General features: G+C 44.0%; 8 protein-coding genes and 1 long non-coding RNA gene across 13 annotated transcripts; 8 read left to right on the top strand and 1 right to left on the bottom strand.

Annotated features, from left to right (window-relative positions):
- The first annotated feature begins 1,893 nt into the window (after positions 1–1,893).
- LOC108652339 (uncharacterized) lies at positions 1,894–7,936 on the top strand. 4 transcript variants are annotated; one of them, XM_018102508.3, is made up of 2 exons: positions 1,894–2,236; positions 6,173–7,936. In XM_018102508.3, the coding sequence occupies exon 2, from the start codon at positions 6,278–6,280 to the stop codon at positions 7,874–7,876; it is 1,599 nt and encodes a 532-aa protein (XP_017957997.1). In that variant the 5' UTR covers positions 1,894–2,236; positions 6,173–6,277; the 3' UTR covers positions 7,877–7,936. The 4 variants fall into 4 exon arrangements, with proteins under 4 accessions (XP_017957997.1, XP_089115238.1, XP_089115236.1 ...); XM_089259112.1 differs by lacking the exon at positions 1,894–2,236 and adding an exon at positions 5,974–6,064; XM_089259110.1 differs by lacking the exon at positions 1,894–2,236 and adding an exon at positions 6,004–6,108.
- A 237-nt stretch (positions 7,937–8,173) lies between these two features.
- On the top strand, positions 8,174–9,324 carry Vti1a (Vesicle transport through interaction with t-SNAREs 1a). Its single transcript, XM_018102510.3, has 3 exons — positions 8,174–8,382; positions 8,439–8,825; positions 8,889–9,324. Exons 1-3 carry the CDS (start codon positions 8,295–8,297, stop codon positions 9,104–9,106), a joined length of 693 nt encoding a protein of 230 aa, XP_017957999.1. The 5' UTR covers positions 8,174–8,294; the 3' UTR covers positions 9,107–9,324.
- On the bottom strand, positions 9,135–10,305 carry RabX6 (RAS oncogene family member RabX6). The gene is made up of 2 exons (XM_018102511.3): positions 10,025–10,305; positions 9,135–9,961 (listed from the first exon to the last, which is right to left on the bottom strand). The coding sequence occupies exons 1-2, from the start codon at positions 10,202–10,204 to the stop codon at positions 9,506–9,508; spliced, it is 636 nt and encodes a 211-aa protein (XP_017958000.1). The 5' UTR covers positions 10,205–10,305; the 3' UTR covers positions 9,135–9,505.
- Positions 10,306–10,612: 307 nt separating this feature from the next.
- On the top strand, positions 10,613–12,256 carry LOC108650148 (retinoid-inducible serine carboxypeptidase). Its single transcript, XM_030382422.2, has 4 exons — positions 10,613–10,761; positions 10,818–11,603; positions 11,660–11,845; positions 11,910–12,256. The coding sequence occupies exons 1-4, from the start codon at positions 10,701–10,703 to the stop codon at positions 12,203–12,205; spliced, it is 1,329 nt and encodes a 442-aa protein (XP_030238282.1). The 5' UTR covers positions 10,613–10,700; the 3' UTR covers positions 12,206–12,256.
- Positions 12,257–12,440: 184 nt separating this feature from the next.
- On the top strand, positions 12,441–14,517 carry hiro (highroad). The gene is made up of 4 exons (XM_030382420.2): positions 12,441–12,666; positions 13,080–13,868; positions 13,925–14,104; positions 14,164–14,517. The coding sequence occupies exons 1-4, from the start codon at positions 12,603–12,605 to the stop codon at positions 14,457–14,459; spliced, it is 1,329 nt and encodes a 442-aa protein (XP_030238280.2). The 5' UTR covers positions 12,441–12,602; the 3' UTR covers positions 14,460–14,517.
- A 132-nt stretch (positions 14,518–14,649) lies between these two features.
- Positions 14,650–16,468, top strand: LOC108650146 (retinoid-inducible serine carboxypeptidase). The gene is made up of 4 exons (XM_030382419.2): positions 14,650–14,863; positions 14,999–15,787; positions 15,844–16,023; positions 16,083–16,468. Exons 1-4 carry the CDS (start codon positions 14,800–14,802, stop codon positions 16,397–16,399), a joined length of 1,350 nt encoding a protein of 449 aa, XP_030238279.1. The 5' UTR covers positions 14,650–14,799; the 3' UTR covers positions 16,400–16,468.
- Positions 16,469–16,605: 137 nt separating this feature from the next.
- On the top strand, positions 16,606–19,514 carry ebd1 (earthbound 1). Of its 2 annotated transcripts, XM_018102390.3 has the most exons (3): positions 16,606–17,272; positions 17,348–17,467; positions 17,541–19,514. In XM_018102390.3, exons 2-3 carry the CDS (start codon positions 17,399–17,401, stop codon positions 19,329–19,331), a joined length of 1,860 nt encoding a protein of 619 aa, XP_017957879.1. In that variant the 5' UTR covers positions 16,606–17,272; positions 17,348–17,398; the 3' UTR covers positions 19,332–19,514. The 2 variants fall into 2 exon arrangements, with proteins under 2 accessions (XP_017957879.1, XP_089115581.1); XM_089259455.1 differs by lacking the exon at positions 16,606–17,272 and having other exon boundaries at positions 17,290–17,467.
- An 803-nt stretch (positions 19,515–20,317) lies between these two features.
- On the top strand, positions 20,318–22,166 carry LOC108652251 (uncharacterized). Its single transcript, XM_018102391.3, has 3 exons — positions 20,318–20,709; positions 20,790–21,285; positions 21,354–22,166. The coding sequence occupies exons 2-3, from the start codon at positions 20,866–20,868 to the stop codon at positions 21,819–21,821; spliced, it is 888 nt and encodes a 295-aa protein (XP_017957880.1). The 5' UTR covers positions 20,318–20,709; positions 20,790–20,865; the 3' UTR covers positions 21,822–22,166.
- A 1,433-nt stretch (positions 22,167–23,599) lies between these two features.
- On the top strand, positions 23,600–25,266 carry LOC149091377 (uncharacterized). The gene is made up of 2 exons (XR_016196708.1): positions 23,600–24,115; positions 24,755–25,266. It is a non-coding gene; the product is annotated as an uncharacterized LOC149091377 (long non-coding RNA).
- The last annotated feature ends 1,793 nt before the right edge of the window (positions 25,267–27,059 follow it).

The following is a 27,059-nucleotide window of genomic DNA, read 5'->3' as shown; positions in this document are numbered from 1 at the left end:
ATAAATATATGCGTGCATATAGATTTTTCAACCACCATAACGAGTCGTAATCCAATCCAATTCAATTGAACCGAGCTGAACCGAACCCAAACTGCATTAACCAGCAACATTTCCACTTCGAGTCGGACTCCGACTGTTCTCTCACTATTCCGACTCCTCGTATTAAAACTAATCCATCAAATTGCTTTGGGCGACCCACAACCAACAACGATAATGGGTTTAACTACAACACGTTTATAGTGTATATATTTGTTGTTGCTGTTGTATCTTCTACTGCTGTTGCTGCCCGGGCAGAGCCGAGCTGAGCAGAGCAATACTTCAAGTTACAGATATACACACGTCGCAGTGGTATCAACTTCTCAGCATCTTTTAGATAGCTCCATGTATGCACGAGCTTGTTATAAGTGTTTATATGCGTGTGTGTATGCGAGTGTGTGTGCGTGAGTTGTGTATTGGAAAAGATGTTGGCGTAGAATGGATTTTTCTGTTTATATAAAAATATATATGTATTATATATAAATATATGTAGAGCTCGTATTGAAGTTGCTTTGGCATTTCGTTAACGGATGTATAAAATATAATGACCTGGGAACCGAAGCAGCAGCTACAGATACAGATACAAATGTATCTTTTGGCTCACGATTGATTGAAGACGCATAATGTGGGTAGCATACGAATACGAAGTACTCGCTATCGTATCAGACGGAAACTTGTTTAATTTGGCCAGATGCCGAGCCGAACCAAAAAAGAAGAAGAATGATATATATGTATATTTATATATATTTCTCGCACTATATTTGACATTTGGCTGGACCCAAAAGATGTGCTAATTATATGAGATCTGCTCAGTTGGCTGCGATATTATGCAAAACTGTTAAGCCAGAGAGCAGTTGCTAGTAGTATTTAATAGAGTTTTATAGCACTAATCAATGGTAGTTTCCGTTCAGGGATCACGCGCATTTGACTCGAGTTGCCTGAGATCGGTCGATGGAACAAATATCGGATAGATACGCTGCAAGTAAATCCAACAACGCCGTGTTTAGATAAATGTGGCAACTGCTTAAAGTGCTTCAGAGGAAAATGCTTGAATAATACTCTAAAAGTCGAATGATGTCTATAAAAATTATATCACACATAAAACGTATTTACGATATATACATATAACGAGCACATATATAATATAATAAAAGAAAATATATACAAGTTACAAATATGTACATACACATGTGCATATACATATAGATAGACGAACACACCCTATATCATTAAAATAGAGAAATTTACTCGACGGGCGGGCTTTACGTCTCGACACCTTCAAAATCCCATCAGTGTTCGCTATAGACGACGCATATAAAGTCCCGAACCTGGGTAGCACGACAAGCCGAGACCTGCAGCAGCAGCCCCCAGCCCTCAGACCCCAGTCGCAACCACAACAACCACTCCAGCCCGCTTCAAACCACCTAAATAAAAAGTCTTAGCGTACCACCAAAGGGCCCAACAGAGCAGAGCCAAAAGCACCCCAAACATCGGATGAACTTCGGGTTTTTGCCATTGCCGGCTGACGAACTGACGAACGGACGAGTCCACGAACTGACTGAATGACAAATGAGCAGACGAAGAGGCAGACGAGCAGACAGACAGCCAAACAGTTTGCCTCTGCTGCTGCGTATTTACACTGCACGCCCGACGCCGACTGCGACGTCGACTTCGCAAGATATTCTGCCCGTCCTTGCCGACCGCCTTGCCCCTCGCCTTGCGTCGCCCTGCCATGCCATGCCTTGCCCTGCCCTTCGCAATGCACAGCCCATCGTTTGGCTGGCTGCTTGCTCGGTTGGTTTTGGTTTGGTTTGGCCTGGCTTGTTTGGGATTAAATATTTCCTATAGATGGGAAAAACGAGTCGGTCGGGTCGGTCGTCGAGTCGCTTGGCGATGTTGTCGCTAGTTTCGTATATTTCACTTTGTGCTGAACGTTCGTGCGAAGCGGTTCTCACAGCGCGGCCAAACGCGCTTCTTGTTAGCCAGGCGCGGTATTTCGATTCGATACGATACGATTTGATTTGATTTGATTTTCGGCTTGGCTACTGAACGATTATTATATATACATACACAAATAAATATATACATATTTAGATACGAATTTTTAAATAAATACACAGACTATAAACGGCATCGAAAATCGTGCAAAGTTTCATTCAAGAATCGAATGTTTGTGCTCGACACGGCTCACGCTCCTTAAGTGAGTACCACTGTGCGAATGTGTAATGTGTGTGTGTGTGTGTGCACGTGTGTGTGTGTGTGTGTGTGTGGCGATGTAAACAAACGGGGTCTTGAGATTCTGCCTCGGCCCAGCCGCTGCTACGGCTGCTCTGTTGTCATTGTTGCCGTGCTCCCGTCGCTCTTGCTTTTACTCGTTCTGTTCTTGTTGTTTTTGTTGTTGTTATTCTGTTTGTGTGCAATTAAAAAAGCTGCGCAGCGCGGCCACGCTGACGTCGCTGCCAGCGGCATCGTCATCGTCATCGGCATCCCCGTTGACGTCGACGTCGACGTCATCATGGGCATCGGCATTTGCATGCCACACGCGGCGCCATCTGCCAGCTGCGGCAGCAGCAGCAAGTGTTTGCCCGCCTGTCCCGCTATTTAAAAATGTTTGCGGGTCGCGTTTGTTTTTGTTTGCATACAGTTAGACTGCGCGGCGGCAGCGACGTCGACTGCGAAAGTGTTTTGGTCTTTGGGCCGTTGATTGTTTTGGTTTGTTTTTGTTTTCGTTTTTGCTTCAGTTTTTTCTGTTTTCTTGTTTTTTATGTTTTTATCACGCTTTCGGTTTTCGCGCCTGTTTCCGTGTTGGCGCGCTGGCATTTCGGGGTTGTGTGAGAAAGTACCGTAGCACTGATAACAGGACATTGACACTGGGCTACCAGCAGCTGATAAGCATCTAGTTTGAGTTGTGAGTGCATGTGCAATTGGAATTATACGAATGAGCGTTATGGATACAAGTTTATAGCTCAGATAAATATATTCATTTATGTATAATATTGGAGCTCAATTCGAATTATACAAAAGAACTTTATGGATACATAAATAAACCCTAATCACAGCCATAAAAATAATTCACTTCTATATTGGATTAACATATTATTACATCAGCTATTAAAAGGAAACCTTTAACATATTGTATTTAATTATATATTTAATATATGTATATCCTCAGCTATATATGTACATGTATGTTTGTATAAAGGCAGCAAAATATATAAGAGGTCACCTTGAACTATCACGACTAACACATACGACATAAATAGCTCTACATACATACATATATATGTACGTATATTTATACATCTACCTAAGCATGACGAAAATCAATCTAAAAAGAACAAATTACCTGACTATATGAAAAGATATGAAAACAACAACAACAACAAAATATACACACAAACACAGACTCGGAAATCTGAAACTGAATTTGGAATTGGAATGTTAATGCTACGAATATTTGAAGCATAAAAGGCAAGAACGGGCAGTAGGTAGAGTGCCTGACGGAACATATACAAGCAATAGCTGGGTTATACAAAGATAGACAGATATCGAGATACAAAAGATACGTACCAACAAAAGGGCGCTCGATGGGAGAACTGTAGACGTAGCTGTAGCTAAGGCTCACGACAACGACGCCGACGACGACGGAGACGAAGATAATAATGATGATAATGATGACGATGCACGAAATTTCACGAATCCCCAAAGCAGCCTTACAGCTAAAACCGACAACCTTAGCCAGTTGTAGGCAACCATTATTCAGGGTGTGTGAGGAGGAGGATTTAGGGCGCGGAACAGGGACGATGTCTCAAGGCGATTAAGATAAAGTGCCAATCGATATAAGGGAAAGAAAGGCGAGCAGGGCGGCCAGCATCAGCAGCAACAGAGCCAGCGGCAGAGGCAGAGGAAGCAGAGAGATGAGATGAGCTGAACTGAACTGAGCTCAGCTAAAGCAGAGCCGAGTTAAGGCAAAGGCAGAGCAGCAGGGGCAGAGCAATATGTATTCGTATAGCAGAAAAACATCCACAGCCACAGCTCGAATGCTCGAATGCTCGAACGCTCGAGCAGTGTATATAGCTCAGCGACGACATAAAAGGAAATATAAAACCATTTATAAAGCAAGTCAGTCAGGGGAGATTTGAATTGGAATTGATGGTGTAGTGCACTCGACTACAAGTATATATATATATGTATGAGTGTGTGTGTGTGTGTGTGCGTATGTATGTCTCCGAGTGTCTTTTGTGTGCGTGTGTGTGTTTGTTTGTTTTTGGAATACGAAGCATAGACGAAGACCGAATCGTTTTATTCGTTTTGTGTCAAGGTGCGCGACGGGCTGTGTAGAAATATCTTGAAGATGCTCAGTGGAAGGGTTTTTTGGGCTATGAAACTTTTGCTTGCCAACTAAGTTTCCGGCACACAAAAAGTTTCCGCCAACAACAGCTGCGACAGTGAACCACCCCTAAGCTAGCTGACTGCTATGCTACCTGCAGTTGAACTGAAAGATAAAACCCAATTCCGTAAATCCAACCCAAGCAACAATTTGTGCTGTGCTGAATATGGGGAAGGGGCTAACGGAGAACGGAGAACGGTTTCAAAATAGTAAATCTTCAACCGAACACGAACATTGCTTTATGTATTAAGTCATCTTATTAATCGAAAATACCGGCTCCTCTGACTCAGGCAGGTGGCTTATTCAAAAGGGGGCATCGCAGCTATGTATCTGACTCAGCAGAGTATTACCCTCAATCTTGAAAAGGAGGAGGAGCAGGAGGAGACGGAGGCTCGACCAAGTCGTTCACTTTAGTCAAGTGCTGCTGTTGCTAGAGCCGAGCCGAGCAGAGCTGAGCTAGCAGCAGCAGCAGCTATCTTCGTATTTGTATCTGTATGCGCGTGTATCTGTATCTGTAGGTGCATTAGTGTATATGTGTGAGCACTGCCGATATGGGTATGGGCGCTTGGGTGCTCCCATAATGGAGCGTTCGACGTACGACTGGGTCTGGTTTTGGGGGCTGTGACTTGGGACTGGAAAACGTATCGATTTCTGAAGGCGTACGCATCGTTGCCTCAGCAGCGGTTCAAATTTATCAACACTCGTATGTGTATGTGTGTGTGTGTTTGTGTGTGTGTGAGAGAGATGTTTTTATGGTGCGCTCGTATCTGTAACTTATAGCGGGCATCACGCTCGTCGTACTGCTCTTATATAGATTCAAACTTTCTGAAGTACCTACATAACTAACAGGCATGCCCTCGGGTGTGTGTGTGAGTGTATCTCTATTGTGCGTGTATGTGTGCGTGCAGATGGTATTTTTCCAAAAATCCGAGGTCGAAGCTATTATAAATACAAATGTCTACCGTATGTCCATATGTATATACATAAATATAATGCGTCATGTGTTGAACCCCCAGAAAATCTGGTTTTTTCACAGATTTCAATATGATTTCGTGGTAGTTTTTGTCCTTCGCTGTAGATAAATATATAGTAGTGATTCGTGTTTCATAAGAAGTCGAAATCAATTCTTACTTTACAATTTCAGTACAGACTATGTACATACTAAGAGTTTGTCTTCTCCCCGAGAAAAGTACTTCTCCCTAGGGCATGGCTTAAAGGAGTTTGGCTGCAACAAAAGTTTCTTAGTTTTTGATGTTGATTAAGCACAAAAACTTTTATTGAACTTTCTTTGAAATTGTTTTTCTTTTTTCTTAACTTTCTGAAGGGTTGCCTGGCAATTTCTAAGCTTAAAGTCGATTGCCCTTTTGCAATTTGAAGCTGTTTAACCGTCATATATTTCTATGTTATATCTTAACATATGAGGGTGTGCTAAAAGTATACTAGTGGCCTTAATGTGCTAACATTGATATATAAAAGAAAGAAAGAATATTCATTGAAATTAATATTTCAAAATATTAACATCGCGCCTTTTCAAACCGACAGGCTAACTGTTTCTCCAGTGTGTAGCGTTGCCAGCCTGTTTGTTGAAAAGCGGCGATATTCAAAGCAAAACGAATGACAGAATAGAAAGAAAATAATGTCAGTAGAAAGGAAGACAGAAATCAGGATTGAAGCAGCATAAAGTTGTTAATTTGTGAATTACAATTTAAATTCAACTAATAATTTAAATTTTTCTTCTCGTTGCAGCTGGTTGTTTATACTTTCATGTTCTGATTCGTATTGGCGGGCATTCATTTGCAACGCCAACAAAATTCATTAACAATTCGGGGCGTAAACAGTATACCAGTTGCCATGCCGACTATACGGCGCTGCTGCATCATTGGATGCTTGTCGAATTCGAGGCAGCACCCAAACATGCAGTTCTTTGCCTTTCCACGGCCTGACAATCCCTTTCATAAGCTGTGGAAGGAGGCGTGCCATGCCTCATTGCGGCGCATCATTCCGTTCAAGAAGCCGGTTGTGTGCGCGTTGCACTTTGATCCCAGTGTGCTTGGCGGCCGACGACTGCAGTCAAATGCTTTGCCCACTTTGCGCTTGGAGGTGCCCTCCAATTTGGAGGCCGTAGAGCAGCAGGCCATGGTGGAAGAGATTGAGCGCAGTCGCAAATGCGCCTATATCAATGCCGTCGTCTATGAGTGGCTGGTGCGGGCCAATATAAATCCACAGCTGAGAGGCAGCATAACCCATGGCATGATCAAGGACAAGGCAGAGAATGCGCGCCAGGTGATTGGCAGCACATCGTTCATAGCGGACAATCGTTGGCTGAATCGCTTCCGCGAGACACATTTGCAGGGCTTTGCCCAGAAACTGGCCACCAATCAGCTAAAACCGATGGGCACATCGCTGTGGATACCGGACATTGTGCAGGATTTGCAGCATTTGTTTCCGCCGGCCAGTGCAGAGCGTGTTGCCAAGTTGGAGGAGATGCCAGAGCAGTACATGAACTACATGCAACAGTATGGCGAATATGAGGAGGACGAGGATAGCATGGACAACAAGGAGCAAAGCTATCAGGAGCAACAGCAACAGCAGCATTTCGCGCTGCAGCAACAGCACCTCCAGCAGCAACAACATCATCAGCAGCCTCAAATGAATCAAGCCTGGCCGCCCTTCCCCGGCCATCCACACGGTCATCCACATCCGCATCCCGGCTTCAGCTTTAATGACTATTACTTTGAGCGCCATCAGCAGCAACTGCAACAGCAAATGCAGCAGCAACAGTTGCAGGGACAGTTCCCACCGCCACATGTGGTGCCGCCACCACCAGGTGCTCACCCGCCGCGTGAGCCTTTCCAGCCACAATTGCCCCCAAATCAGTCGCAGCATCGTGTCAGTCCCTTCCAGCCAGTTCAGTTGGCCAAGCGTCCCAAATTGGAGTCCCCAGCTGATGATGAAGTACAAGAGATCAATGCTTCGGCTGCCGCACGTGGATCGCCATTGCCACTGCCTCTGGCCGAATCCACAGCCACCACACTGCTGGCCCAGCATTCTCCCAGTCCCAAGGAACAGAACAATAACAGTGGACGCGATAGCGCCAGCAGCAAGGAGAATGCCCCTAAGACTCTGACTGACTGCCACAGTGGAAAGTCGACACCTGTGCACTCAATCAAGGGCAGCAGCCCACCCGCAACTGTATCCGCACCAGCTTCGCCAAAGAAGCTGGGCGGAAGTGCCGGCAGTCAAACAAATGGTCACAACTCACCGGAGCCGGACTCAAGCTCCTTGACAAATGTGTTCAAGGAACTGGATAGCTATACTCAAGCATTGGAGTACCTAAAGCCTCTAGAGGATTTTGTGCTCGTCAAGGAGAATTTCCGTGCCATTGGGCTGCTGTCGCAGCTGGAGCTGGTGCTACGCAAGTGTGACAAGGCCACTCTTATAGAGGGTTAAATTCTGCTCAAAATATACAAACAAAAACACAGAATATACAGAAATGTGATGAACAATGTACATACATATTCATAAAGTAGTTAATTAATGAAGTAGTATTATTATTTTGTCTTTCCACACAATTTGATTTAAGTAATACATATTTGAGTAAACAGAAACTGTGGCTAGCAAATGGTATTCGATGAGATTATAATAAAAACTATTAATTTATTTAAGAAAAACGTATTTTTATTCAAAAAGACTAGTTAAGTCCGATTGCACAAGTCTGGCAACGCCCATGTTTGCACTTTACAACACTGCAGTGTTCGTTGTGAATGGCATTTGGTGACTGAAATGATAAACAAAACAGAAGCAGCAAATACTTAAGCAGATTTTTGCAAATTGACAAAAAACTAAGAGCAATTTAAATAAAACTCAAATGTCGCTTCTTGAGCAATATGAACAGCAATATGCAGCGCTAATCGCCGAAATAACTGCACATATTGGTCGTCTGCAGCAGAACGCAAGTGAGTGCAAGTCAAACATATTTTTACGAGCAGTTTGATAAACCCCCCATTTGTAGCCGAACGCAATGAACTGTGCACCAAAATCGATGCCAGCTTGTCCGAAGCACAAGAGCTGCTCGAGCAAATGGGCCTAGAGGTGCGCGAACTCAATCCATTGCAGCGCAGTGCCTTCAATAATAAAATCCAGGTCGCCCAGGCGGAGTTGAAGCGCCTGCAAGGGGAATACAAACAAACGAAAGACAGATTACGATCGCAGGCAAACAGTTTCACCACCCTGGATTTAGCTGGCGGTGGTGACTACTACGAGGATGTAGCCATCAGCAATGATCAGCGCCAGCGATTGCTCGAAAACTCCGAGCGCATTGAACGCACCGGCAATCGACTAACTGAGGGATATCGTGTAGCTATTGAAACGGAAGCACTAGGCGCACAAGTTCTCAGTGGTATTTATATTTATACTAGTTTTCATCTAAGTGTTTTGTCATACTTTCCCCAAATCTTGGTAGATTTACATCATCAACGCGAGACGTTGCAGGGCGCACGCGCTCGTCTAAGGGAAACGAATGCCGATTTAGGACGCGCCTCCCGCACCCTTAATTCGATGATGCTGCGCGCACTGCGCGAAAAGGTCGTCCTTTATGGCGTTGGGATTTGCTTTGTGGTTGCTGTTGGAGTGAGCCTCTATTTAACATTTGCACCCAGCTCCACAGCGGCCACATCATAGTTTTGCGGCTATAAAAAACATTAGGGCATTCCTTGTTGAGTTAATTGATTATTTATTATTAGTTTCAAATGTGAGTTAGTTATGTATATTGCAGAAACTTTAAGCACTAAACTACAAAGCTTAATTTACTATGACTTATGCCCCTTGTTCATATGAATGTTAAATGTATTTAAAGAATAAATTGTTGGCTTTTGTGTCTGGGCGCATATAAATAATAATTATATCATATTGAATTTATATAAATATATCATTTTAGGACGTTTTAGCATTAAATTCGCAGTGAATATTTACAAATAATAATAAAACTAACAAAGTTTTTGGCATTAATAAATTATTCAAAATGCATTGAGTTCAGCATTAAGCGCCAACAAATTAGCCAAACTCAATGTTTCCCAACTGCTAGCAGCTGCACGAGGAGGTATCCTCGTTGATCTCCGCCTGGTTTGTTTTGTCCACTTGAAAGCTTTGTCGCTCGAGTGCCTGAAGCTCCATTTTGGAACGGTTGGCTTGCACCAGTTGACGTGAGATGTCCTGGAACATTTCCTCAATACCCTTTCCCGTGCGACAGGATGTCTTGTAGGTTGCACTAATCAGGCTGTGGCACTGCTCACAAAAGGCTTCGACTTCCTCATCGCTTACTTCTGGCTCGCGTCCTTCGAGATCGCACTTATTGCCGCATATAAAGATTTTGGCATTCTCCGCATATGTGACTATATCTAGCAAGTGCTGCGACAAGGAATGAAACGACGCCGCATTGTCCAAGGCAAAGACCAGAATAGCACCCTCTGCAAATTTGTAATAGGATGAGGTCACAGACGCTACGCGCTCCATGCCGCCAGTGTCCCACAGTTGCAGCTGCCCAGATTTTTTTTTTTAAATCAGTGTCTTGTCATACCAATACACAACAATAAAACGCACCTTAATTTGTTTTTCGCCCACATTGTATTCGCGGTCGATGTGATCTAGGCCCAGCGTCGACTTGCGGTCCGTCTCAGTAATAAATGTATTATTGGTGAAACGTCTGAATAAGGAGCTCTTTCCCACGCCGTAATCGCCGCAAAGTATAACCTTTTGCTTTGGTATGCGCACTGATGCCATGTCGTTGATGAATTGTAAAATATAATTTAATTAATGCCCACCCACATCTGCCGCCAGACACAAAGAAATATAACAACACAGAGCACCAACAGCTGTTTTACTAGTGCTGCCACTAAGATTTCTTTCGCCGGTGTAATGTTGCAGCTATCGATAACAAATTTTAAAGTTGCATTGTGAAATGACAGTTTTTTTTTAAGGATTAGCTTCTGAATGGACTCACCCTGTAAACATATTTTCTATATTTTTCATTCTTACATTATTGACTTAGTCGCTTACTACTTATACGCTTGCTAAACCTATGTCAATGGGTATACTGCTATTAGGTTTGATAATGGCTGCTAATAAATCGATTACAGTAGCGCGCTTTCAATTGCTTTACTAAAAACGCGTATCAAGATAGACTGGTATTGACATTCCTGATAAGCCACTGCATTAAAATGGACATCAACGCTCTAGCGATCGTCAAAGCGCCGAGAGCTGCTGACTGTAACGGACAATGGCGTCTGCAATTCCAATGTTAGCAATATTTTTGCTATGCTACGCAACTCTGGCAATTGGTAAGTTTAAAAAACATATAAATACCAATATTAACTGACAATATCGAACACATTAGGTAAGCCCGGCTATGGATCAGGCGAACAGGACTGGGGCTATGTGGACGTTCGTCCTGGCGCCCACATGTTCTACTGGCTCTACTACACCACAGCCAATGTCACCAAGTACACCGATCGGCCCTTGGTTATTTGGTTGCAAGGTGGTCCAGGTGCCTCATCTACGGGCTATGGCAACTTTGAGGAGTTGGGTCCTGTTGATTTATATGGTGACTATCGAGAGTGGACATGGGTAAAGGACATGAATGTGCTATTCATTGACAATCCCGTGGGCAGTGGCTTCAGTTATGTGGATAACACTGCTTATTATACGGCCACGAATAAAGAAATTGCTTTGGATCTGGTTGAACTAATGAAGGGTTTCTATGCCCTGCATCCGGATTTTGAAACCGTTCCGTTGCATATCTTCTGCGAAAGCTACGGCGGGAAAATGGCTCCAGAGTTCGCCTTAGAGCTTTACTATGCTAAGCAACGAGGAGAGATTAAAACCAATTTGATGTCTGTGGCTCTAGGAGATCCTTGGACGTCGCCAATTGACTCGGTACTGGCATGGGGTCCATTTTTGCTCGAAATGGGCATCGTGGATCATGATGGCTATAATGCCATAATGGAGGCGGCCAATTTTACTGCCGACCTGGTGGCCAACGAGCGTTGGATACAATCCACTGCGCAGTGGAGTAATACTCAATGGGAGGTAATGAAAGCCTCAAAGGGCGTTGATTTCTATAATGTGCTCAAGCAGACGCGGGGTGATCGCTATCAACGCCAGATTTCGCAGACGCCCGCAGGTGAGTAACGAAAATATGATTAAGTAAAGTTGAGTACAGTTAATGCCTGTCCACAGAGCGTATGTACCGCACCATTGTGAAGTACGACATCGATGAAGATCGTGATGAGCTGCTGCAGAATCTTATGCGCGGACCTGTAGCTGAAACTCTAGGCATACCCCCCAATGTTAAATGGGGATCACAGAGTGGCACCACTTTTGACATTCATAAAACTGACTTCATGAAGCCCGTTATACACATTGGTAAGTAATGGCTGCATCTAATAGAGAACTAAATTACATAATTCATCATATATTCTATGTGCAGTTGATGAGCTGTTGGACAACACTCCTTTGAAAGTGGGCGTGTTCTCGGGCGGCTTGGATCTGATCTGTGCCACACCTGGCACAGTTAACTGGATAGACAAGCTGAACTGGTCCAGAAGAGAAGAGTATCTGGCTGCTCCACGTGTTGCGATCAGTGTGGATCGCATTTTGGAGGGCTATCAGAAGTCGGGCGGTAACTTTACCATGTATTGGATAAATAGATCTGGACACATGGCACCTGCCGACAATCCCGCCGCCATGAGCCATGTCCTGCGCGAGTTCACAGGTTTTGGATAGAGTTAGAAGTCATGTAGAAAGTCAGCAAATAAAGTTAATTGAAAACTGAAAGCCCCATTAAAGCAAGACTCCGATAAGAGAGAAACGTAAACGCAAGTGTGCATTAAGTAACTAACTTATTGGCTTCAGCTAAATTTATGAATGCAAGTGATAAGGTAAGCACTTTAGAAAATATCAGCCATAAATAAATAAATGCTCACGCTTAACTCATCACTCGTGAAGACCTGAAGACATCCATACATATCTGCACATATCCGCAATTACGATCTGATATGCTTCTCTTGCCTACACGTCACTCAAGCAAAGAGTTCGAATGTGCTTACCTTTGTTGTGTGTGGATTCACCTACGATCAGACGGTCGACACAGTCCGAACTGTTCGGTCGCAGCTAGTGCAAAATGAGTGGACTCTTAATCAGCTTTGCTGTGCTTCTAGCACTCTTCAACTCTGGGGCCGTCAACGGTAAGTGGGACTGCAACAGTGCGACCTCATTTTGGCAGACATCCAACTGTGTTTACGCGTTGAAAGAACACTTTATATGCGTATTGGGTGTTAGGAATACAATGAAAGTATTGGAGCATGTGTTTTAAATAACTTTGGGTGAATTTTGCATAAACCTATCGAGTACCTACTCGAGTAGATAATGTAGAAATACTCAAAGAGCTCCTACAACCTGCTTTAAAACGTGGTTAATTGCCATGAGTGAACAATTTGTGATCCTCAATCAAACAGATAGTTATCTTATCATCCCAGCTGCTAGCAATATATACAATGAACAACTCTATTTAATTGTATATAAAAAACGTAGAATGATTAGATTCTTTCTATTGTTACTGCATACTTACATATTTAATTCAAATAAATTCTCTTTATAGCCCGCGTGGGCTATGGGCCAGGCGAACAGGATTGGGACTTTGTGGATGTTCGCGAGGGCGCCCACATGTTCTACTGGCTCTACTACACCACAGCCAATGTCACTAAGTATACGGATCGGCCATTGGCCATTTGGCTGCAAGGTGGTCCAGGTGCTTCATCCACAGGCTATGGCAACTTCGAGGAGCTGGGACCCTTGCAGCTAGATGGCAATTATCGCGAATGGACCTGGGTCAAGGATATGAATGTTATATTTATTGATAATCCCGTGGGCACTGGCTTCAGTTATGTGGATGGCTCTTCTTACTACACCACCAACAACAAGCAAATTGCCTTGGATCTGGTGGAGTTCATGAAGGGTTTCTATGCGCTGCACCCGGAGTTTAAGAAAACGCCTTTGCATATTTTCTGTGAGAGCTATGGAGGCAAAATGGCACCAGAGTTTGCTCTGGAGCTATACTATGCCATACAACGAGGTGAGATTGAGAGCAACTTTCAGTCAGTAGCTCTCGGTGATCCCTGGACATCTCCCATTGACTCTGTGCTTTCTTGGGCGCCTTATCTGCTCCAATTGGGCATTGTCGATCAGGATGGCCATGATAAGATCGAAGCCGCAGCTTTGAAGACCAAGAACCTGGTTGATGGTGAAAAGTGGACACAGGCTACACTTCAATGGAGCTCCACTCAGTCGGTAGTGATGCGTGAATCGAAGGGCGTGGATTTCTACAATGTAGAGACTCCCACACGCGGTGATAAATATCTGAGGCTGTTGGTAGATATGAGTCCGGAAGGTGAGCTACGACTTTCCAACTGAAGAAACCGTTTTTAAAGCTGTGTGTATTTATAGAGCGCATGTATCACACCTTGGTGCATTTTGACATTGATGAGGATCGAGATAAACTGTTAGAGGATCTGATGCGGGGACCCGTAACCAAAGCACTTAACTTAACCATCAAGTGGGGCGCGCAAAGTGGGACAACTTTCAACAAGCTTTGGGGCGACTTTATGAAGCCAGCTGTTCATATCGGTAGGTCACCTACATTAATATATAGAAAGTATATATAAATTATTTTTGTGTTTGCACAGTTGAGGAGTTGCTCAACAGCACAACTGTTAAAGTTGGTGTCTTTTCGGGTGGCTTGGACTTGATATGTGCTACGCCCGGTGCGGTCAACTGGATTGACAGTATGAAATGGAACGATAAGAACACATATTTGAGCAGCTCTCGCGTCGGCATCACAGTGGATCGCGTGCTGGAGGGATACCAGAAAGCAGCTGGAAATTTCACCATGTTCTGGGTAAATCGCTCCGGTCATATGGTGCCCGCTGACAACCCCGCTGCCATGAGCCACATCCTGCGTGAATTCACCGGCTTTGGATAGAGTTAGAAGTCATGTATGTTCCACGATAGCAGCAAATAAAGTTAATTGAAAACTGAAAGACTCATTAAAGCACGACTCCGATAAATGGCAAACGCAAGTGTGCATTAAGTAACTAACGTTTTGCCTTCAATAATAATAAATGTCCACGCTTAGCTCATTACTCGTGAAGACCTGAGGACAAATCTGTAATTCCGATCACTATATATCGTGATATTTGTTTATTTTTAATGCTTTGCCCACACCCTAGAGAGTTGGAATATGCTTACTTTTGTTGTGTGTGGATTTACCTAGGATCAAACGGTCGACACAGTCCGAACTGTTCGGTCGCGACTAGCGCAAAATGAGTGGACTCTTAATCAGCTTTACTGTGCTTCTAGCACTCTTTAAATCTGGGGCCGTCAATGGTAAGTGGAACAGTAATAGTGCGACCTCAATTTGGCAAACATCCAAGAGTGCTTAATAATTGATGGAATCCACTTTATATGCCAATCGGGATCTTGAGGTGGAATAAATACAAAGCTAATAAATTCTCTTTATAGCCCGCGTGGGCTATGGGCCAGGCGAACAGGATTGGGGCTTTGTGGATGTTCGCGAGGGCGCCCACATGTTCCACTGGCTCTACTACACCACAGCCAATGTCACCAAGTATACCGATCGACCCTTGGCCATTTGGCTGCAAGGTGGTCCAGGTACTTCATCGGCAGGCTATGGCAACTTCGAGGAGCTGGGACCCTTGCAGCTAGATGGCAATTGTCGCGAATGGACCTGGGTCAAGGATATGAATGTTCTATTCATTGACAGTCCCGTTGGCAGTGGCTTCAGTTATGTGGATGACTCTTCTTACTACACCACCAACAACAAGCAAATTGCCTTGGATCTGGTGGAGTTCATGAAGGGTTTCTATGCGCTGCACCCGGAGTTTAAGAAAACGCCTTTGCATATTTTCTGTGAGAGCTATGGAGGCAAAATGGCACCAGAGTTTGCTCTGGAGCTATACTATGCCATACAACGAGGTGAGATCGAGAGCAACTTCCAGTCAGTAGCTCTCGGTGATCCCTGGACATCTCCCATTGACTCAATGCTTTCCTGGGCGCCTTATCTGCTCCAATTGGGCATTGTCGATCAGGATGGCCATGATAAGATCGAAGCCGCAGCTTTGAAGACCAAGAACCTGGTTGATGGTGAAGAGTGGACACAAGCTACAAGTCAATGGAGCTCCACTCAGTCGGTAGTGAAGCGTGAATCGAAGGGCGTGGATTTCTACAATGTAGAGACTCCCACACGCGGTGATAATTATCTGAGGCTGTTGGTAGATATGAGTCCGGAAGGTGAGCTACGACATTCCAACTGAAGAAACCGTTTTTAAAGCTATGTGTATTTATAGAGCGCATGTATCGCACCTTGGTGCATTTTGACATTGATGAGGATCGAGATAAACTGTTAGAGGATCTGATGCGGGGACCCGTAACCAAAGCACTTAACTTAACCATCAAGTGGGGCGCGCAAAGTGGGACAACTTTCAACAAGCTTTGGGGCGACTTTATGAAGCCAGCTGTTCATATCGGTAGGTCACATGCATTAATATATAGAAAGTATATATAAATTATTTTTGTGTTTGCATAGTTGAGGAGCTGCTGAACAGTACAACTGTTCAAGTTGGTGTCTATTCAGGCAGCTTGGACTTAATTTGTGCCACGCCCGGTACAGTCAACTGGATTGCTAATATGAAATGGAATGATAAGGACAAATATTTGAGCAGCCCTCGCGTTGACATCACCGTGGATCACGTGCTGGAGGGATACAAGAAAACAGCTGGAAATTTCAGTATGTTCTGGGTTAAGCGCTCCGGTCATATGTTGCCCGCTGACAATCCCGCTGCAATGTCACATATACTGCAACACTACACGAAATTTGGCTTAGATAAGCGAGCACGTTTGTAATGAATCAAATAACTAATTCAATGTAAACATGTAACATACGTACATAGTATATGTATGTAAGCATGAATTATACAAATATAAACAGAAATTTATGCATGCCCAAATTTTAAAATAGGTTGTTCTATTAAATCGTTTTGTTGCGATCGAATTGAGTCTAAAATGTATATCAAATTCGTGCTGCCGTTCGTAAAGTTCTCGCATGCGCAGTACAATGAGAGTGCAAATTGGTAAATAGAAGTGAAAAATTGCAACCCTCTCTCGCTCTAGCCTTCATACACATACGTGTGTGTGTGTGTGTGTGCATACGTTTGCTGCTGCCATTATCTTACGTTGTAGCACATACACATATACATACATACATACACTCACTACACAAGTTAAAGTGCGCGCTGCTTGGACGCTTATCACGAAGCTCTCCGCCGGCGCAGAAAAGTACTCTCAATGCGCATTCGCGTTCACACAACGAACAAACACGGAGCAGCAGAATGAAAACGGCAGCCGCTGGCAGCGGGTGGGCAGCTATTTTTATACATATAAAACGCTGTTCTAGTCGGGAAAAAATTATAAGCAATTGTACACGTGTGCGTATGTGTTAGATCTGTTTCTAGACAGCAATAAGAATAAAAAGTGTAAAGAAAAGTGCATACAAATTTACAAACAAAACGCCAAAAACACAGAAACGCAAAAATCTACAAAAAGGCGACGTTTTGTTGCTGTCAACGCGCATAATCGTAGCCATCGCACACGGACGCACTCAGTCACACACACAGACGCACGCATACATACATGTAGCCCACGTATGCATGTGTGCCCAAAACAGAATCGTGCGTTAAAGAGAGCGCAGGGAGTAGGTCGCAGTGCACTGTGCACAGGGTGAGTCAGCGCAGCAAAACAAAACAATAATGCTTAAAACAACAACGGGCAATAACATTTATCGTAACGTTTTAGGTGCAATTAAATAATATTTTTTGAAGGAATTAAATAACCGCAAGTACGGCAATGCGTGTGCGCGACAAACGCAAGCAGCACAAAGAGCAAAAGGCTCAAAAAGGCAGCGATAAACAAAAGGTAAACAATGTTTGTTTTTTTTTTTTTTTTTTTTTTTTGCTGTGCTTAAATTAGCCTTCATGAATCTTTGCAGCCAGTTGCAGCTGATGTTGAGGAAAAGCCAATCAAACCAGCAACAACAGTAGCAGTGGTAACATCAGCATCAACACCAATTACAACAATAACCAAAGCAACTGTAACAACATCCAAAGCGATAACAACAACAGCCAAAACACCACCAACAGCATCAAAGGCAACAGCAACGCGCCAGTCGCCACCATTGCCGCCATTGAATCCATCGGATAGGATAGCCTTTGACAATCGCATCAAGCGAAAAAATGTCTTGGCACTGAATGAAAAGGTGGCTGCTCTGCGAGAATATGAACGGCAGCCGGTGTACAAGCATGTGGGCCGAATGTTCCACTGCAGTCCGGATCAGATCAAACGCATTGTGCAGCAGAAGGAGCAAGTGATGCGGGCATGGGAGCAGCGCACAAGACGCTGCCAAGACAACAAAACGCAGGAGCTGAAGGTGGTGAGGGTATCGATGCTGGGCAAGGCAGTCTTCGAATGGATTCGCCGCATGATGTACTACAAGGACTTCATCATATCGGATGGACTGATACAGAAGATGGCATTGCAGTTCAAGAGCTCTATGGGCCTGAACAACTTCTTTCCGCATCAGGAGTGGTGCGACAAATTTCGTGCCACCTACGGCATACACCACAACGATACGAAGCTATTGAAGTTTGCGTACTTGCACAGCTCCTCGGTGCAGATCAATGATATAGTCAAGGATGTGATGTCTGAGTGCACGCCAGCTAAAGACGTGGCGCCGGATCTTATGGACGAGGATGAAGAGGACGAGGAGGACTTCAACGCTACTGTGAGCAACAGCAGCCATCTGGACGACGACGAAGGTGACGTTGATATCGATGGTGGCGGCGATAGCTGCGAGCTTGAGCCGCAAGATGTGAAGCCCTCGCTAAGTGAATTAAATGCTCAAATACTGCAACCGCTTCCACAAATTGTGCGACTGCCACAAGTGCCACCCGGCACTTCGCAAAAGGTGCTGCTGGCCACGCCTATTTTGCCACCAGGAGTAGCCCCTGCCGGGGCACAGACCATGACCATCATACCACTTGCTACGTTGACGCAGAGCATTACGCAGCGACCAGTGGTGACGCCACCGAAAAAGCCAGCCATACCACCACCCAAGCTGGACATAAAGCAGGAGATCAAAACCGAGCCCACAGATACGGACGATCAGGAGGTGGAGCTGACGCTGGAGCTAGCGAAGCAGCAACAAGAGCAACAGCAACAGTTGCTGCAGCAGCAGGCAGAGGAAGCTAGCAGTGAGCAGCCAGCCCCTGAGCATGCAGCTGTGTGCATTAAGCAGGAATTGGACAGCGATGGCGAATACATCGATGATGACGACGATGACAATGGTGGCCGTTCCAGCGTTACCTCCTTGGCTGAAATATTGGCCGCCAATGTAGATGATGAGAAGCAGTACATTGAGCAGACACGTGCCATGCGCCAGCACAAACGAAGTCGTAGCCCAGCAAAAGAGATTGACACGCCCATGATCACATTGCCGCCCATGCCCACGTTGACTAAGGCGCCCACTCAGACGCCAACGGTGACTCCGCCTCCGCAGCAACCGAAGCGTCGACGGCTGGAACAGGAACAGCAGCTAATGCTGCAATCGCCGCAGACGCATGACAAGAACAACAATGGTCAATCGATAATTAGCTGTGGTGAGGCGCGCAAGTACCTGAAGTTATTGAAAGAGTTTGCCACGTTCAGGAAAAACACGCGGCTTATTGAATTAACAACGCGGGCCGACGAGGTTCTTTGGGAGCTGGACGACGATAAAGATTAAGAGTAGTCATCCATGATGGATGAGTGTACGGCTATCTGATACACGTGTATGTTTAAGAGCTAGTAGCTAGTAGCACATCTCGAAGATGCAACTGGATGCAATCAATCATAGAATACTTGTATATTTTTAATTACGTGTACTTTTACCAAATACAACAAACCAAATATAGCACCTACAAATTCATATCAACTGTTGCATCTCTATAGACAGCTACTACACTCATGCAAATAATCAAAAAATCAGTCCAAATATATGCGCTGCTTGCCAGTGCGCATGTCTGCCCTTAGTTGGTGGCCGCCGTTGTTGTTGCCGACACCGAGGCGAGGTTGCCACTCTCTTGCATTCGCTCACAGAATTAGTCTGCGCTCACCAATACGTTTACATGGTGTAATTGCATTTGAGTGTGAGTGTGAGTATGTGCGTGCGTTTGTACGGTGGGTGGCAATGCACGCAAGTGCTGTGCACAGGGTGACATTGGAAAAAAAATTGTCCGAAAAAACATGTAAATTAAATATGTATGTAAATATTTCTATGTATGTACATATATGTATGCCATTAATTTACCAATGTAAGCATTTAACATTACTCATGCAGCTTCAAGTCACAGCACTAAGTGCAACTGATTCTACTTAGGATTTGTCATTGCGATTGTGCTTGCTAAATGTATTAATGCATAGCCGGCATGCGACTCAACGAGTTTGCTTGTTTCTTAGTGCGCATGTCTGCCCTTAGTTGCAGACTTAGCTTGGGCGGGCAGCAAAACGGGCATTTCAAAGATTTTTATACATACAATCAAACTTACATCCATACGCCATAATATGCATACATACATAAATATACATATATACATTTGTACATACAAATATGCGTTTGGGCCATGTGGCACAGGGTGGTGTTGGTTACGCCGGGGCAGTTCATAATAAACATTCAAAACAAAACTTTTGATAGCAATCGTAAAGTTGTCTATATATTTGACCAATATATAGTATGTACATACATAACTGACTTGTATATAAGTAAATTAATGAATACATATCGTACCCATTACCTACACTCATGCATGCGTCAATGTACATATGTACATACATATACACACACACACTCACATGCTTCCACGAACGTCTGTTGATTGATGGACAGTTTACCTAGACGCACACAGAAATAAACGCAAAAGCAAAGTAACGCACACATGCACACAAACATGCTGACACACAGACACGAAACTAATCAATCAATCAATCGACAACAAGCAGCGCTCACAGAGTCACACATCCACCGTCATCGTCGTCGTCAGTCTGTGATTGGTGTTGCCACGAGTAGGTTGTCCAAGTATGTGCATTTTGTACATTTATTTAATACGCATTTAATGAGCTAAACAGTAAGTGAAGGATATAAATTGAAAACAAATCAAACATATTCAAAACATTTTCATATTAATAATATCCGTCTTCTGTGCAGTTTGCGCAAAACCTGTAACTCTGTTAACATACAGAGCTCTGTTAACGCACATATAACGCGAAGTTGGCTGCACACAATGTCAGGGTTGCTAGATCGTTTTATTGCTAATAAGCGACAGTTCTGGCGCGAGTTTTTGAAACTGTATCAAGATATGCCAGAACTGTGGGACGTTCATCATCCGGATTATAGGAACAAGGAATTAAGGAACGGATCATACGATATTTTACACAATAAATTAAGAGAGATTCAACCGACTGCAACAAAAAGCGATGTCGGACGTCGCATAAACATTTTTCGCACAAACTATAGACGCGAGCAAATGCGAATTTGGAAGCAACAAGAGCTGGGACTGCATCCGGACTTGTGCAAGCCCACACTATGGTTCTATGACAATATGAGCTTTCTGCTGACGCAAGAGTCCTTTCAGCGTAGAGCACGCAAGATGCGTTGCAAGCCCTATAATAAACCTCAACCAGCGTTAGACTTAAAATATAATGTGAGTTACAGTTTGTGTATTACTATGTATATATTGTATTGTATACTGACATATTTATACTTTTGCAGTACATGATGGATCCATTGGACACTGGTGCGATGAATTCTTTACCCAAGTTACCCACCAATGCATCCTCTGAACCTCCTCCAACCGAGTTCAATGAGAGCTTGCTGCTCAGCCCGAAGATTGAAATATTTGAAAATGATTTGGATACCATTCAGGCCGAGACTATGGAATCGAATGATGTTGGCAAAGTGGATAATGTCGAGACAAGCGCTTCAGATCTTAACGAGCCATCATGCTCCACATCAACCACATTGACTGTTTTAAAGGGTTCTACATCGCAGAAGTCAAACATTTCGTTAAGCGAATCCTCCGAGACATTGGCCAAATCTTGGGCCATCCAATACGAAGAGATGGCCCCCACCCAGCGCATCCTAGCGCGCAAGGCAATCGCCGATATACTATTCGAGGGCTGTATGGGCAATCTGCGTATCAATCGCAACGAGCGCTCTACTGTGGATAACTACTTGTGAACATGGATAGGGCTAGACATACTGTTAGTTAAGCGAAATGATCGTATGTTGATTTTTTGCGTAACAATATTATTTGGGTAATCGATAGACGAGGTTACTGGTAACTTAACTATCCAAATTTGAAGCTTCTAGCTCTTGTACTTTAAAATAAAAGCTTCTCCTGTAAAATTACATTTTTCAACATACGATTATATCGCTTGAATGCGATGATGTATGTATATATATCATATGTATCTAGAAATTTGCTAAGCCAAAGAACTTATTTGAGCTGTCATCAACTATGTTTCAGATGTCACTTCCTACAATTTTCTAAACACTAATAAAAAGCGAATTGTAAAATCTTAATTAGCAAATTGCACAGGTGAGTGAAACAGCTGTGTATGTGTGTGTGAGCAGGTGTGTTGGCCACCCGTTCGTCAAGCAGGCTGCCGCCCATCCGGTGATGCACTTAACGCGTTTGCAAATGATTTGAGCAGCTGTTGCCACTGCACCTGTGCCCATGTCTGTGCCTCTCTCTGTGTTTGTGTCTGTGTCTGTGTCTGAATGCCGCCTGCTTTGCCCATTTACCAGCCCAACCGCATGGAAAAATTCAAATCACGGCGAACGGGTTGCCCGAGCTGAGCTGAGATCAAGCTGCCTGCAACGGCTGGGGTCTAAGTCATTGCAGCATTTTGCACCTGTCGTCCTACGCATGTGAAAATCAAGCGCAGCTTTAATTGATACAACAACAGCGGCTACAACTGACGAGGGGAGCCCACAACGGGGCCGAGTTGCTTCTGCCCAGTTGCTGCACGTGTTTGGCTACGACTAGGATACCGAAGTGGGATTTGAAGTAGGCCCAGGGGCTCGAGTCGCGGCAAAAATGTTGTAAAAAATGCGTTGAGCTGCGCAGCTGCTAGGCTGTGAGGTTGGGGCCAAGACTCTGCTTGGGGGAAAAACTGAGCCCTTGACAACAACAACAGCAGCAACAACAGCCGCAGCAAGCGAATGCAACAACTGCAGCAACAACATGGCAAAGTTTCGCAGCCTTAAATGGGCATTGAAATTAAATGCAGCTGCTTTAATGACGCTGCTGCCTGCACTTGGGCTGCGTATCAAAATGGCCTAAACAAATCTGGGAATATGGCACAGAGACTGTTGCTCTGACTTCGGCTGGCTGGCTGACTGGCTGACTGGCTGGTGGGCGTTGCATGTGGCAGTTGTTGCATGGGCGTGGCGCCACAAACATGAAATGCATACAAGCGACTGCGCCGGTGGCCGCTGCAGCGTGGTGGGCGCCAGTTAACAAAGAAAACACTAACAGCAACATCGGCAACAACAACAACAACAACAACAAAGGCAACAGCAACAGCAACTTTTGCCTTTTTGGGCCGTTTAATGGGAGTTGCCGTTGCCTTTTTTGGTGCAACAAAATCAAGAAACAAAAATCTTTTTATCTCAAGTTGCTGTTGTTGTTGTTGCTGTTGCTGCTGCACAGATGATGTTGATGATGTTGTTTGCTCAGGTTTAAACGTATTACGTTTATAAAAATAAATTCGATTTCAAATGCAATGCACATAGCAAATATCAAAAGACTTAAGCAACAAACTCATTATAACCGCCATCCATTGAAAATTGCTCTTAAAATGGTTTTTGTCTAAATTTAGGTAAAAGGCAGAAGCTGCCATGCCAGAGCTCCATCAAATGTTTGCTTAAGACGACAAGCATCAATCCATGGCCGTCCACTCAGCTGTGTCTCTGTGAGAATGAGTTGGGCTTGCCATGCTCTTGGGATGTTCTAAAAGTTTAATGTGAATTTCCTTTATGTTTAGCTATAGTTATTCAATAAGTTATTATCCCTGCCAGCAGGCGCACTGGACTGGAGTATTCTATTCTTCAGCTGCAGCTGATGTTGCGGTAATTTGAACGAAGTCCTTTAGGCACGACTGCAGCAGCTTCAAATGCCGTTCAAGAGCCATAAATTGGTAGCTAGTCGTCGATCGCAACGCCTGTTGCAATCTGTGTAAACACAGACAGAGTAAACAAAGCAAACAGAGCGAACATTAAACAATAACAAATTGCATTTCTCACGCGCGGCACGCGTCAGCAGCGAAACAACCCCCATGCGTATGGATGCAGGTGCAGCACACGCTTCCAGCGCATTTTAGGGGTGGCATTCGAAGAGCTTACCCACGAAGCGCTGCGATTCCGAAAAATCACACGAGAACTTGTGCAGTTGGCGGCAATGCGCCTGGGAACGCGCAAATCCATGGCCATGGCCAGGCCGATCATCGCCGACATGTGAACTGTCCCTGGTGAAGTTGAAGTGAATAGAGAACGAGAGAGGAAAAGAGAGAGAGTGGGAGAGGTAGTGCGGTTGGGTAAATTGCTGGCCATCCGCTAATGAGACTGGGAATCAAACACGCACAGCGCTCAGAACCTTCTCTGGAGTGGAATGTGGGCGCGCCGACGCGTTTGTGCGGCGTGACGAATAATGTGAGAATGAGAACTTTATTAAAACACACTCACTCTTTCGCTGCGATTTGTCTGCGATGCCCTGCAAAAGAGCAGAGCGTGGGGTGGCCTCTGTTGTCGTAGCTCACAGCAAATACAATGGAATTTCAAATACAATGCTCGTTTATCTGAAATCTGTTTTGTCTTTTAAATAGTAGGAATGCAGAGTATGTGAACTCCTATGGGATTACATATCTATATAATAGATGACAAATTAGAGATGGCGATAGATAGATAAATGGATAGAGAGATAGATTATAAATATAATTATCAGATACATAGAGAGCAAATATGTTTTAAATTTTACATATGTTCATGATAGTATACGGGTTTTAGTTCTACAATCTGTGAGTGAGACATGAAATCAATTGAGTTCTTATTCTATGCCACTCAATTCATTTCAAATTCTATACTTAAACTCATTAATTTATCTACTACAGGGTATCTAATGAGCGCTCACTCTGCTTTCTTTCGCATTACATTCGCCGAAAATTCTCAGTCGCTGCACATTTGGAGCATTCTGAAAATCGCTGAAATGCTTTTCACACGGACAGCTGTGTGTGAAAGAGCTCTCAACGTGGGACTGTGAAAATGAAAGCGATGAGGAAACAGAACAGAACTTTTTACACACACACACACACACACTCGCGCATACGTGGACAGACACACCTGTATATGGGTCACTGCGTCTGTATATGTTAATGAATTGGTCAACCATTCTGCTGGTTGCTGCTGCTGGTTGCTGTTGCTGCTGCCGGTTGCTGCTGCTAAATGCGCATTACAATTAAAAATTAAAGCATAAGCTCCATAAAAGTTGACAAGCTAAACGCACAATTTGGCAGCAGCTGAAAATTTTTGTGCTCTTAGCGGGTAGCCAAGCTCGAGCAGGAAAAAAACTGCAAGGGAAACAAAAATAAAACTAAAATTGATGCGTTAATTAACGAAAAAAGGATACGGCGCCTTTTGATTTTTTGGGCGAAACTTTTATGGCCAGTCAGTGAGAATATAAAAATCCAAAAAAATAAATGGGAGATAGGCATATGTGTGTGTGTGTATATATATATGAAAAGCAAAAGCTGGCTCATTTTATGGGCCGGCGACACCTTTTAAGAGCGCCAATCGAATCAATGTTTTAACACGAGAATACCATTTCCAAAAGCGGGCTCATTAAGCACAGCCGAATAACCCGGATGCCAAATAAGAAAATAAAATAACAGAAAAAAAAACATTTATAAAGGATTGCTCTGAATTCTACGAATGCTAAGGCAGCTGCAAATAAAAAAGGAATTGAAATTGGAATTGGAATTCATATTCGTTTGATTTCACAATGCTGCGAAAGTGAAACCAGGCAGAAGCAGCAGGAGCAGCAGCAACAAAATGCCTCGATGCAGCAAACTGACATACATCTACCTGTAGTTCCTTTTCTTCTTCATCTGCTGATGCTGCCTCTTTTGGTTGCCCAAAATATAAAAAAAAAACTTTGACAAGCAGAAGCGCTGGACAAGTTTTGGCAATTTGAAAATCTCTGCGCTAATTACCAAGCAACCAGGCAGAAGGAGCCATCGAGGAGCAGCTGCTGCTCCTGCTGCTGCTGCTGCTGCTTTCGTCTTGGTCTGGCTAATTGAACTCATCAATTTGGTAGCTAATGAAGTGGCTGCCAGTGGAGCAGCAGCTGAGATGCTGAACTGTCGCCTCGCATTTGCAACTGCAGTTCGTGAGGCGTGCTCCGCTTTTTACCAACGCTCGCCGATTCTTGTGCCCTGATAAGAAGTCGCATAAAACACAAAATGCCAAGTGCTTCCTGCACATGGTAAAAGCCGCCAGCTACCGGCGGCCATTTAATTAGCAGGTTAATTGCCCATGAGGCGGCGCATTTTGACTGCCAGCAACTTCATTAATAACTTGACTTGAGCAGCAGACGCCAATTGCGGCAACAACAGCAACAGCAACAACAACAACAGCAACAACTCCAACAGCATTTGTCATAGACAAAGACCCGTTTGGTGAGTCGCTATCGATACGTGGAGACAAATGACAAATGATATGTTGACAGCGTCGCAGCATCAGCAGTTGCTAAATTTTGACACTGGCTTATCGCGGCGGCTAAGATTGCGACTAACTGGACAGCCGACGCATCTGCCAATTGCTCATTGCAAAATATTGTGAAATTGCGATAACCGAGCAGCAGCAACAGCAGCAACAGCAACAGCAACAGTTAAGCCCAGGCAAGTTGCCAGTAGCAGCAACATCGGCAGGCGCAACAGGAGCAGCAGCAATATTTCATTGTTATCTGGATCAGTGAAGGTCTTTAAGTGCCCTAAGTAGCTGACTCCTAAAGCTGCCCAGCATCGATCATCGTTGATGCAATTTATCAACAGCATAAGCAAAGTGATTCGCCAGAGCAACGATAATGCGGAATGTGAAGGATTAAGTCCTTAATGTGTCGCATCTTGCTCGTGGGACTCAAGAAAGATTTTAAAATATTTATTCAAGCTTTTACCTGTATACGAAAATAAGTTTTTGATTGATTTATATGTTTATATTTTCACATTTATTTATTTGTTAAATAAAAATGAATTTATTGATATGAAATGTATGTCTCAATATAATTCTCACCAACAATGGTTCTATTTCTGATTTCCATATCAATTCTCTATGACATCTCGTATTATTCATTAAAGTTTTTAAGCTGCTCTACTGTCTTCGTTTCCCCTGTTCATTTCTCCTCCTCAACTCTTTTACCCC

The sequence above is a fragment of the Drosophila navojoa genome, chromosome 4, assembly GCF_054131105.1.
Source record: "Drosophila navojoa isolate 15081-1374.11 chromosome 4, UAZ_NAV_1.0, whole genome shotgun sequence".
Classification (NCBI taxonomy): domain Eukaryota; kingdom Metazoa; phylum Arthropoda; class Insecta; order Diptera; family Drosophilidae; genus Drosophila; species Drosophila navojoa.
The sequence above is the reverse complement of the archived record's forward strand: the minus strand, read 5'-3'. Positions and strand labels throughout refer to the sequence as shown.